Genomic DNA, 13,225 nt, shown 5'->3' on the forward strand with positions numbered 1-13,225 from the left:
TCAAGCCCAGTTATTTCAGAAGTGGACAGCAGTCTGCGGCAGTCGTTATTATAAATCCGATAGTTTGGTATTATAAATCAGTATGCGCCTCTAACGGAGATATGTTCCATTCTCTCCTGGAGCTTTCTTCGTTCTCGGCTCTCTTCTGGATTTTTATTGTTAGCGATTTGATTTTGGACCTTCTCTTTCCTCACGAAGACGCCTATGTATTCATTCAGTTACTCTTTTGTCATCGAACAAGCTAACAATCTTGATCGTTATTCGGATTTGCTCGTCTTCTTCCAGTGCAACAGAGTTGTCATTGGACACACACTAGACAAAATTAAGTGTTTAAGACAAGGCAATATTGGAAGGTAATATTAGATGGGATAACTTTCGACTTGCCGCATGGCCATGTCCTTTCGATCGCTCTGGGAAATGTCCTCCGTTTCTTTTTATCCAAATTAGTCGCATCTGAGAATAGAACGATATTCTTGTCTCTCTGCTCACAAGTATACATCTCATACAAGTGTCGGTTGTCACATTCTGGGAATTAATTCAAGCTCACGTCACAGGAAGTAGGCGCAAGAAGATGACATTGAAATGTTGTCATGCATGAACAATTATTACATTATCTTTATTCGAACAGTATGTATGTACGATCTACGAGTGAAATATTGCAAACTCCAGCCTTCTGTCTTCTCATCCGGCTGAATACCAGTGATTATTATCAGGAATTTGCAATTTCTGTGTTTTAGTTTCCTTTATGTGTGTATAACGTGCGTATAAGTGAAAAAATCGGCAATAATTAACGAACACTACATCTGGAGAAATTATCGAGAGACAATACATATTGTTTCAGTGTTTATCGCAACGTGTGTTTGCTTCTGAGTTTTTATTCTGCAGGTTCCAACAATAACGATTATTGTGATTATACAATGCAATCAAATTACAGTGTGACTACAGGTACAACTACAATTACAGTGAAATTACAAGTAATTCGAGAAGAGGCATAAATGTGATGAAGTCTGTTGAAACATCAGTGTTCTGAGAAAAATAAGAGTGATGTGTTGTTGCCAACCGTGATCAATAGTACAGTACATTTACTTCTTCACCACGCCCAATGGATACAGTGTTGGATTACAGTGCCCTTGGATTACAGTGATCTCGGATTATGGTGATATTAAAACGTGCCTGCATCTGCGAAGTAGATCATCGTATATAAATCATCGTAAACGGCGGATTTTGAAGGGGCCAACAAGGTATGCAAATGAGAAGACTTTCTGTTTTCTTTTTTTTTTTTATCTTTTTTTTTCCTTCTTATAGATTATATTCAATTCTTTCGCCCGGTCCACAATACTCTACTTTTTTATGGTAAATACAGATTTTAAATTATATAAAATATAGCCGGTATATATTACACAACAGGAGTTTTTTAATATACACACATCGCTCGTATTTTACAGATTCACCAATGACGCCGTGAATGTGGTCGATAGTTATATCGCATTTTCTCGTATTTCTTTCCACGAGTCACGGTTGTTTTTCCGCATATTCCCGGAACGAATCGTCACTGTGATTCGGTTCTCGTGTAATGCCGCTGTATCAATATCCGTTTTTGTAAACACGTACATACATGCCGCACCGTCTTTTCCCTGGCACGAACAACTCGCTGTGTTAATCGTCGTACGTAACGGCGCGTTACCGATGTTATCTGTGACGCATTGACCATTGATGTCCAGAAAAATTTGCGCTTTTACCACAGCGGAGTCTGAAATTTAATACGGAATCGTCCAGTGTGCACCCGGTAACACGGTGTCAGGATGTGTGTGTAAAAGCGAATATATTCGGTAATACGATGCCTCCTGATCGATATTACACGCTATTATTATTATTATTATTCGTAACGATGGACAAGCACGCGAGGATGCCGATTTAATGTTATAATTGGCAATACATTCATAAGAGTGGACGTGTCAATGTTTTCAAGGATTATTCGTTCGAAATAGCGTATCGGTAGATCGTTTTTCTCCGCGAACATGAACTCTCTGCACTGTTTTAAGTTAATCATTGCTGCGCATTTACCGCGGCAAAAAGCTGCCGTCGGTTTTTACCGGATTATTTCCCGTCACCCGATTAATCGGAAGCATCTCTCGCGTTTTCGTGTCCATCTTTCATATCGCGATAACATGTAACGTTACGAGTAATCGACGAGGGTGATCGCACGATATCTCAGGTTGAGAACCGTCGAGATATTCTTATCACGATTTCGATATAAGTCGCTCTCTTTCCTCCTCGCAAACATTCTCACTACGCATTCGGCATTTCCTGACGTCATTGCCGCCAATGTGGCCGTTTTCTCGTCTACTCACCATCTATTTGACAGGTTACGTGTTACATACGATTAACCAGATAGATGCAGCACTTTCTCCGTGGCATCAACGACACCGCCACACGTATGTGCTCGAAGTCGAGGCGCGTGTGTCGCCTGCGGAAAAATCCGAGACTGTCTTCAATCGATTGATCTCACCGTAAGAGGGCGAAGAGTAGAGGCAACGACGAGGGGAGGGGAGGCAGGGAGGAAGAGAGACGGAGGAGAGAGAGAGAGAGCGAGGAGTAACGGGAGGGAAATGAAAAGGAGAAAAAAAGGCCGTGCGTACACGCTACACGCATTCGTGCACGCTGATATTCACACTCGCGCGAGCGACCAAGAAGAGTATAGTGGCGTCGCGTTTCCACGAAAAGTCAGGTGACCGTGACGACGTGTTCGCTGACGATGTTGCCACGTCTCGACCGACGGCTGCGCGGGCGCTATCGCCCGAGTAGTGACTGTCGAAGCGTGACGGCCCGGGGGGGACGAGGAGAGGGAGAGAATAAGGGGAAGAGAGCGTTAACTGTCAGTGGTGTACACAGAAATTTACGAGCCCGGTTCGCCGCCCGGCTCGACTAGGCTGCGATCGCGCGAGCAGGATTGAGATATTTAAGCCGCCCGGCGATTTTTTCGCGCTAGCCAGATCGCTCAGGTGCAAAAGCATTTCCGCAACGTTGGCCTGTATTTACGGTTTCTGAACTGAATGCAGGATGATACCGGAGAATAAATAGCAGTGACCTCGACGAGACACTTAAAAAGTGGGACGGGTTATTTCGCGGTTTGCGATTTCTTCACCGTTTATAAATAGTAATAATTAATATGATTGTATATACAACCTGTATTGAGAAAATAGAATTCGAAAGTCACATTGAGTCGTGATACAAGTTTCGTAATATTTTTTTCCTCGTAATATTACTTTTTAATGTATTTAATTAATTTTACCTTATGACGACATTTCATGATCAGGCGGCTTATCAAGGAAATAAAGCTATTTTAAAGCAACGTACATATGGTGATTCGTATGAAGTGACGGGTATAATTATATCGGTCGCTTTAGCAAAGCAATTTGTACGAAAGGACTATTCCTGTGACGATCAGAGCAGACCGATAAAGTAGCTTTAACACATAAAGTTAAAACTTTACTACTTTATAGTTTCGCATAAGAAATACATTATGCGTTCTAGGATTTAATTTTTCCAGACAAGCTCTTGCATAATCGCATAACATGTACGGAATCAATAACATATAAAAAATCGACCAATCATGACTCATACACGAGATATCTTTTATCTCAGACACACGATTGGTTTGCGCATATGAATTATGCAAGTTTGTCTGAATAGATCTTTAAGGTTATTATGTCGACTATGTATATCTAATGAGAGAATGTATCTTTCGAGTGTTATTCCCATTGTGTAGACGTCGGCCGCGTTCCAAAGCGCGTTGAAGACAATTTATTCAACCCGTTCTGCAAACGAATGTATGCTCGGTCGGAAAGGTTGCGACACTTTTTATTATTAGTTCCGGAATGCATCCTGTGTCCAATAGGGGAATTTGTTTTTCAGCAATTCTCAGGAAATACATTTTCCTATCGGATACGAGATGCGCTGCAAAACTCATCGAAACAAAGTATTGCAAACCCTTTTTCTTTTTGTAACTGGCTATACCGTCTTCCATACACAGTCGGTCACAACAGTTTTTTCTTTTACATGTTTCGAAACACACAAATGAATACGACAAAAGCGAACCTATGATTTACGAACATACGTAGTAGATAGTCAGACAACTGTCAAAATTATATGTACACATATATAATTTTTTAGATATATACATATCTAATTTGTTGTGTGTCATGTAAGAAAAAAAACTGCTGCAAGCGTCCTGTGATGTACAGTCGTGGACAGAAAGGTTGTCCCGTTTCCCAGTGATATCGGAAGTTTTGAATTCGGCGCATTATTTTTGAGTTTTCGCTCAACCAAAACTGCTCTGATTATTCTGTGAATCGGCAGAGATGCTCCAAAATTCATGACGCACGAATGTTTCGAAATGATACGTTTAATGCGAAATTTCCGATATCACTATGCCTTGGGAATAGAACAGTCTTTCTGTCTGTGTGTACATAGTCGACAGATTAAAGCGGCCTTTTTTTTCGATGACAATGCGTCTTCTGTCCAATTGAAAAATATATTTCCTGAGAATTATTAACAAATTAATTCTTCTATTGGACACGGGACGGACTATAGTCATAAGATGGGGTCCACGACACGCTGCGAATGCTTGAAACGCTTAAAGACAGAAATGAATTGGTCTATACGGGGCTCCGAAGCATTCGCAACGAAACGAACCGCATTATCCGATCTTATATTTGAAATCGCCCCAAGTTCATCTTCAGATACTGTTCGAAGTGTTTCATTCGCCACGAAGCATCCGAAGATGAACTCAAGATGGTGTCAAGTACAATGACGAGGCCCGAGTTAATTTTCGAAAGTATCTACCCGTTTTTTCCCGTATTTCAGAAATTCGGAGGATCATGGATCCGGCGGCGGGAGCGGGGGTGGAGGAGGCGGAACAGGCAACGTTTCCGGCGGCAGCGGCGGCGGAGGTGGTGGCGGGAACACCGGTACCGGCGTCGGCGGTACCGGCGCCGGAAGTGGAGAGCGAGAGAGGGGTGGCGAGGGTTTTGACTCACGTGGCTTCTACAGTAGCGAGAGGAGCAACCGGGTTGGCACCGGGAGCGGCAGCGGCGTCGGCGTCGGCGTCGTCGGCGGCGTCGGCGGCGGCGGCGGTGGCGGCGGCAGCGGCGGCGGCGTCGTTGGCGGTCATCCGACGGATCCTTCGACGGGGGATCCTGTCGGCGGCTACATACCCCGCGGCCGTCCACCACCTGCGAGCTCTTATCACGTGACATCGAGCAGGGCGAGGGATCGGCTCTACCCAAGGACCGGCCCGTATGTCTCTGACCGGCCGCCGCCCCCGCCCCACCTAGACCGTCATCGTGGTAGCTTGCCGCCGTCGTCCTGGTCGACTTACGAGTCGACGAGCTCGAGGTACGGCAATGCGCCGCCACCACCCTCGCCCGCCACCAACGATGCTTACCAAGACGAGCAAGGTAAATACCCTCGTCACCTATCGGTGTTGAATCGTCTCGGTAACTATCCCCTTTCGTCACCACGCTCCTTCGCCCACGTTTATCGATATCGTAAGTCGCCATTATCATAACACATTTGTCTTACTTTTTAATTTATTTCATACACATATATATATATTTCTTTTCACTTCTCGAGACACCTTTCGAGAGAAATATTTCACGTTTGACTTAAAACGAGAAGACAAGAGGGTGCATTGATGGTCGAGGACCAGAACCCACGTGTACGTTCCGGTAACGATGTGTTCTCTCGTTGCAGGAGGTGGTGGAGGCGGCGGTAGCAGCAGCAGCGGTGCTCTGCGACAACACAAGAAGCAGCGCAGAAAATCGCGCAGCGGGAGCAGCTCGCCGAGCGGTAGCAGTCGCTCCGGAAGTAGCAGTAGTAGCCGGAGCGGTAGCTCGGGCGGTAGCACCACTGGTGGTAGCACGTCGCCCGGTAGCTCGCCCCATCGCACCAGCAACGCCGCCGTCACGGAGGATCGCCGAGCGCTGGCCATTTGCGTGAGGAACCTGCCTACCCGTAGCAGCGATACCTCCCTCAAGGACGGCCTCTTTCACGAGTACAAGAAACACGGCAAGGTGACGTGGGTGAAGGTCGTTGGTGTAGCCGGCGACCGGTACGCCCTCGTGTGTTTCAAAAAGCCCGAGGATGTCGAGAAAGCCCTCGAGGTGTCGCACGACAAGCTCTTCTTCGGCTGCAAGATCGAGGTGGCGCCTTATCAGGGCTATGACGTCGACGACAACGAGTTCAGGCCGTACGAGGCGGAACTCGACGAGTACCATCCGAAGGCGACGAGAACGTTATTCATCGGCAACCTCGAGAAGGACGTAACGGCATCCGAGCTCAGGAAACATTTCGAGCCGTTCGGCGAGATAATCGTGAGTTGAATCGTGAATCTGAAAATAGAGGATAATAAATAAACGACACTTGCTCGACTGCGGGATGAATACGCGAATGGAGGGTGTTAAATGTAGATATTGTCCTATTGATTTGCAGGAAATTGATATAAAGAAACAAGGCGCCGTGTCGAGTTACGCTTTTTGTCAATATTCGGATATCGGTAGCGTCGTTAAAGCCATGAGATCCATGGATGGCGAGCATCTAGGTACAAATCGAATTAAACTCGGCTTTGGAAAATCGATGCCCACATCCTGCGTTTGGGTCGATGGCATTGGAGGTAATTATCTGCGATTGATCCTGCCTTTATTCATGGGTTTAGAAAAATTCTTGAAAAAAGAGAGAGAGAACACTTGGAGAAAATGGCGAAACATCCGGCAAACAGGACGGATGTCATATTATTGTGTCTTTTTCTCCCTTAGATTGCATGTCTGAGAAGTATCTCAACATGCAATTTCACCAGTTCGGGCCGATAACTCAGGTAGTGGTGGACCGTGAGCGCGGCCAGGCTTTGGTCTTCTTCGACCAGATCAGTTGCGCTCAGGCCGCCGTGAAAGAGATGCGAGGAGTGGTGCTTCGGGGCCGTCGTTTGCAGGTCGATTTCGCGTCTCGGGAGTGTCAGGAGACGTTCTACGAACACCTCGAACGCCAAGGGAACACCAGCGAGAAACCCTGGGACTCGAGACCTTCGCCCGCATCGTCGTTCGATGTGACGTATGTACACTCCCTTCATCTTCTTCATATCATCGCATCACTCTCATACAGCACAGAATACAAAACGTGTCGTCAACACACGTATCTTCTCTCTCAGTCGTTGTTGAAAAGTGCGATTATTTCGACACTCTCTGACATTCACTTACTCCGCCAGGTTGAATTCTAATTACTTGATAAACATGAGAGCACATACTTGCGCCTAGGTACACGAGTCATAATCGGGAGCTTAAAACAAGTGCATTCGTGATTCGAAGGATTCCTTCTAGGCGGGAGCGCGGTAGTTTCGACTCGGCGGTCACGGTGTCAAGTTCGTGCAGCCGATTCACACGCTACGACACGCCCCCGCGATCGAGAACGGCGAGCTATTCGCGAACCTCCGGAGGGAGCACCCCAGGCGCCAGTCCGGCTCATCCGACGGCGATGTCGCGAAGCAGCAGACGGTCCTACCAGGACTCGTACTACGACGGTGACTACGGTGAACCGACGTCGCGTCGGTTCCGCAGTTACGACGAGTTCAGCCAGGGGAGCGGCGCGAGTCACGACGACTACCAGAGCAGCGTCCTCAGCGACGGCAAGCTCAACGACGACGACTGTCCGCCACCGTCGCGGCGTCACGCGGTGCAGAGCGTCGTGACGAGCGTCGATCCACCCGCGCCGCCGCCGCCGTTGTTACCTCCGCCCGACATCCGGCATCTGCAGAAGGAACGCGTCCACCTGTTGGAGCAGCTCGAGGAGTGCCACAGTAGCGGCGATGAGGTCGGATTCGCGCCTAAGAAGCGCGCGAAGCTCGACAGCTCGTCGTCGACTATACTCTGCGAGGACGACGAGCCGGAAATCGCCTCGTTGCTCGTCACCTCGCATTCTAGTAGAAAAAGCATGGAGTTTAGGCGCGTTAGCGATAGCAAAGTAGTGGTACACCATAGCGCGAGGAGGAGCAGCTGCGAGGGCAGGGGTCCCGGACCTTGCAAACGCCGTCGGGATGCTACCAGCAGGTAAGGAAACGTTCGAAGCGAGCACTCGACGCGCAATCACTGAGATTTAAGCAGCGATCTTTCCAGGCATCACGAGCACCACGATGGATCTCGACCGGGCACTCCTCTCGTGGACGAGCGGCCGGAGAACCTGGTGCCGAGCGAACCGAGACGATTCAGGGAGAGGAGCCACGAGGGCCCACTGTCGCTGCCCTTGCCGAGGTTCGCGGCTCAGATGCTGAACAACAACAACAACAACACCAGCAGCAGCAATAACAACAACGGCGGCAGGTCGAGCGGCGCCAGCCTGGCGAAAGTGGCCAGCCCGCCGTGCGCCAACTTCTCCACGGCGGCCAGTCCACGCGCCGCTCCGCAACCGCCGGCCTCGCCACCGCCGAGGCACCCCAGCTCGAGCCCGACCAGTTCCGACAGCGAAACAGCGCCGCAGTCCCCTAGTCTGGAGGAGAGGATACGCTCTTTGGACGAGAAGTACGAGAAGTGGTCCGGTTCCAGGGCGTTGAGCGCCGCCGGCGGTGACGCCCTCGCCAAGATCGACGCGAGTAGCTCCGAGCGATTCAAGTTCCCGCACAAGTTGCTCCATATGCAGCTCCACGAGGTGCAACCCTCCGACATCGTAAAGTCGGTCCTGGCGAAGAGGAGCGTGTTCGACGAGGACTCGAAGCGATTGGAAAACTATAGTGAAAAGTACGAACCGCGCGAGTTCACCGGTATTATCGGCATCGGATCGGTCTCGATGATCGGTAGCACCGCTGGCCTCACCGCTAGCAGCAGCAGCTGTACCAGCAAAGTTTGCCTACAGTATCCGTTTCCTAGTCATCCGCCGGTACAGCTGAGCAGCAGTGGCGCGTCGATCGGTCCGGCGAACACGTCCTTGACCACGACCATGGTCACCACGTCGGCGATGAAGAGCGACCCGCGGATAGCGCAGCATAACTGCGTACACCCGACGCCGGCGACGCCGATCACCCCCGGTACATCCGTCAAGACGGTTAGTCCCGAATTACCACCGGTTTCTCTACCGATCGGCCTTGGTAGCGGCAACGGTAGCGCGGGTAGCATTCACAGCCTCGGGGCCTCGACGCATCGGGGACTGAGCGTTTCTGCGAGCAGCACCGCTTCGCCCACGGCGTCCGCGACCACGGACGCTTTCGCGATTGTGATTGCAACCTGCACGGCGACATCGGCCACCTCGGCGACGATAGGTGCGACACCTCCCACGACTACTACCAGTTCGATAGCTCCACCGTCTTCCATAACATCCTCATCTAACTCTTCCTCATCATCGTCGTCATTATCCACATCTTCCACAGATTTGCCTCGTTCTCGTTTGAGGAAGGAGAGCAGCGCTAGCAGTCGGGAGAGTAGAGACTCTCGCGACGGTAAGGACAGCAGGGAGTCGAAGCACGGTAAAGGGAAGGACTGTCAGAGGAGGTCGCGGAAGGAGGAGGTCGACGTTGAGAGAAGCCGCAAGGACAGAGACGAGAGCGTCGTCAACGACATCGGCGAGACGGATAGTCATAGCAAGGATAACAAGGAGCTGAGGTACGAGCGGAAGGAACGGGAGGAGAAGGAGAGGAAGGAGAAGGAGGATCGGAGGGACAAGGAGGATCGCGATCGGCAGGAACGGAAGGAGAGGGAGGAACGCGAGAAGCGGGAGAAGGACGAGGAGAGGCGGGAGAGGGAGAGGTTGGACAAGGAACGGCAGGAGAAGGATAGGAGGGAACGGGAAGAGAGAGAACGCGAGAGGAAGGAGAGAGAGGAGAACGAGCTGAAGGAGAAGGAGAGGCGGGAGAAGGAGCGAATCGATCGCGAGAGGAGGGAACGGGAGGAGAAGGAACGGAGGGAGCGCGAGGAGCGCGAGAGGCGGGAGCGCGAGAGGAAGGAACGCGAGGAACGGGAGGAACGCGAGAGGAAAGAACGCGAACTCCGGGAGAAGCAGGAGAAGGAGCGTCTCAGGAGGGAGCGGGAAGAGCAGGAACGAAGGGAGAAGGAAGAGCGGGAAAGGAGGAGGGAGGAGAAGGAGCGTCTCGAGCGAGAGAGGAAGCGGGAGAGGGAGGAGAAGGAGAGGATCGAGCGGGAGAGACGGAAGGAGAAGGAGGAACGGGAGAAGCTGGAGAAGGAGAAACGGGAGAAGGAAGAGCGCGAGCGCTTGGAGCGGGAGAAGCGCAAGGAGCGCGAGGATCAGGAGAGGCGGGACAAGGAGAAGGCCGAGCGTGACAAGAGGCGGGAGGAGAAGGACGGCAGGCGGCAGCAGCCCTCTCAGCCCACCGAGAACCACGTGCTGCACCCTTCCGTCGCGTCGTCCCAGATCAGCCCGGCGGCGCCGGTGTCGATCAAGCGCAGATGTTCCTCGCAGGACGGCCCTCCTGAAGAGGACGCGAAGCGTATGAAGATCTCGGACCACCGGCGGGACAGCAAGGACCGCTCGTCCCGGCAGAACAGGAGATCGGAGGACCGCAAGCACCGCAACGACTCGCATCGTTCCAGTCGGGAGAGCAGGGAGAGTCGCGACGGCAAGGAGAGCGCCGGTACGGACGGGCACAACGAATCCACCCGGGAGAGTAACAACGCCGGCAAGGAGAAGCAGAAGATGAAGAGGAATCGCTCGGAGAAGGAGTCGAGGGAGCGCAGCCCGAGAGTCTCGCACGAGCCCGAGAAGGAGTTCCTGTCGAGGCTGGAGCTGCCCAAGAGCGTCGACTCGAGCTCGTCGAACGAGCAAGCCTCCCTGGGCTCGCAGCATCATCAGCAGTCCGCGCTGCACAGCGACGTGGACGACGGTCCGCTGTCCACCCACGAGATCCAAGTGGCGAGGCAGCGGCACCCGTCGGCCACCGACACCGACAGCGACGAGCCCAAGAAGCACTCGATCTTCGACATCGTCGACGACGAGCCCGCCTACATCAGCATGTACGACAAGGTGAAGGCTCGCTCGACGAAGAACATGCAGAAGCTGGAGGAGGAGAAGCGTCAGGTGCGGCTGAAGGACAAGTTCTCGCAGCTGAAGCAGAGTCGCGCGAGGCGGGAGGAGAAGAAGCAGAGCACGTCGTGGGACGGGGATTCGGTGAGCAGCAAAGCCCTGACCGAGGACGAGGCCACCTCCGAGTCGGACTCGACGAGAACCAAGTCCCTCTCGAGGAAGGGCTCGCGCTCGCGCATCCACTCGGACACCAGCGAGGAGGAGGAGCCGTTCAACAACAAGGTACGCAAGGCGGTCGTCAAGTCGGAAAGGTTCCTCGAGAGCGACGTCGACCTCGGCTTCGCCGACACCGAGGAGAAGCAGAATCGGCTGGAGGTCTCGGGCGTCATCGTGAACAGCGTGCACGCCACCATCAAGGAGGAACCCCGCACCTCGGACGAAGACGAGAAGATCTCCATCGGATTCCGCAGGAGCCACCCGATAATCGAGGTGATCAATCACGAGAGGGACTCGCGGAAGAAGTCGCACAAGAAGAAGCAGAAGCGTCAGAAGAACAGCATCTCGCATGAGAACAGTCTGAAGGTCGAGCCGGCGGACAACGCGGAGCACAAGAGCAAAGCCAACGTGGCGATCGCGACGCCGACCGACTGTCGGCCGAATCACGGCTCGGAACCGGCCGCGATCACCACCACCACCACCACCACCACCACCACCACCACTACCACCACCACGACCACCACCACCACCACCGTCGTCGTCCCGGCGTCTCTGGAGAACGTCGAGGAGAGGCTGCGGGCGGAGAGCAAGAAGCAACGCAGCAAGAAGGAGAAGAGACGCGACCGGAACGGGGAGGACAAGGCCAAGGCGAGGCGGAAGAGGCTCAACCGGCAGGAGGCGAGGGACTCGCAACGAATGGAGGACATCTTCGGCCCGCTCTCGGACGACGTCGACGACGGCCCGTCCAACACGTTCTTCAACCGGTTCGGCAACATGACGTCGGAGAACAGCGTTTACGCGTCGGACAGCGACGGTGGTCGCAGTCCGCTCGACATGGACCGAGTGAGGCGGAAGACGGAGAAGAAGCGGCGCCACCAGCCGGAGGACGAGAACAGCGTCGACTTAGCCGAGGCTGGCCGTGAGATCGAGGCGAAGCTCCTGGGCATGCCGAGTTCCCCGAAAGCCGCGGCGGCCGCGTGCAACGAGTCCAACGACCACGACGTTTTCCGTTTCACCGACGACAATGACAGTATCGAGCCGTCCACACCCTCGACCGCGCCGGAGAAGGTCAAGGAGAAGAAGAAGAAGCGGAAGAGATCGAAGGAGGAGCGCAGCAGGAAGGACTATCACCACCACCATCACCACCACCACCACCATCACGAGAAGAGCGGCGAATTGCCTTACCTGGGCGCCGAGCCTAGTCCGCCGAGAGCGAGCAGTCCGTTGATATCCAAGACGATGTCGCCCACCCTGCCCACGGCCAGAGAAACCCTGCTGAGCCCGATACCGAAAGCGAACGTGTCGTCGGCCACTCCGCCGGTCGTGAGCGGCGGCGTTCAAACCCCCAAGCTCGAGAAGAAGAAGGAGAAGCTGATACCCGGCTTCGGGATCGAGATCGACGAGGCCATTCACGAGAACGCCGTGAAGAGCATCTCGGAGCCGGACGAGCGAGACGGCAGCCAGTCCCGCAGCGGCAGGGAGGAGCCGGAGGTGCCGGTGCCGACGACGCCACCGACGCAGAACGAAGACAAGCCGCGGGTCGCGATATCGCAAGAGGAAACGGAGGACGCGGTCGCCGCCTTGCTCGAGGAGACTTTCGGCGCCTCGACCGAGGACTTCTCCTACGAGGGCGAGGAAGAAGAAGCCGAGGCGGACGGGGTCGCCGGGGCTCCGGCCGAGGCGCCTCAGGAGGACGTCGAGGAGATGCAGCAGGCGGTCGAGAGTCTGAACGCCTCCACCGGGGAAGGCGACGCGGACCTCAAGCCGGACACGCCGCAGAGCGAGCACGATCTCCAGATCGACACGGACACCGACCAGGAAGACCCGAATTACGAAACGTTCGACCTGACCCAGCCGCCAAAAACCCCGGACATACCCTCCTTCTACAAGTCACCGACGAAGACCCTGAACATGACGCCCGTGGTGACCGTGCCCGAGAAGAGCAGCCCGGCCGAGATGCGGCCCGTTGCTGCGACGAAGCCGCAGAGTCCAC

The 13,225-nt window shown here is 53.2% G+C and overlaps 1 protein-coding gene across 1 annotated transcript in view; it reads left to right on the forward strand.

The window, feature by feature from the left end:
* The window catches only part of LOC106747517 (protein split ends-like), a 77,039-nt gene that overhangs the window by 53,050 nt on the left and 10,764 nt on the right, over positions 1-13,225 (forward strand). The window contains exons 3-8 of the mRNA XM_014625100.1: positions 4,867-5,459; positions 5,755-6,374; positions 6,493-6,673; positions 6,816-7,107; positions 7,362-8,099; positions 8,166-13,225. Coding sequence (XP_014480586.1) covers positions 4,867-5,459; positions 5,755-6,374; positions 6,493-6,673; positions 6,816-7,107; positions 7,362-8,099; positions 8,166-13,225 — 7,484 coding nt within the window. The remainder of the gene's footprint in view (positions 1-4,866; positions 5,460-5,754; positions 6,375-6,492; positions 6,674-6,815; positions 7,108-7,361; positions 8,100-8,165) is intronic.

This window comes from Dinoponera quadriceps, unplaced genomic scaffold (assembly GCF_001313825.1).
Source record: "Dinoponera quadriceps isolate SergipeBrazil2010 unplaced genomic scaffold, ASM131382v1 scaffold2159, whole genome shotgun sequence".
NCBI lineage: Eukaryota > Metazoa > Arthropoda > Insecta > Hymenoptera > Formicidae > Dinoponera > Dinoponera quadriceps.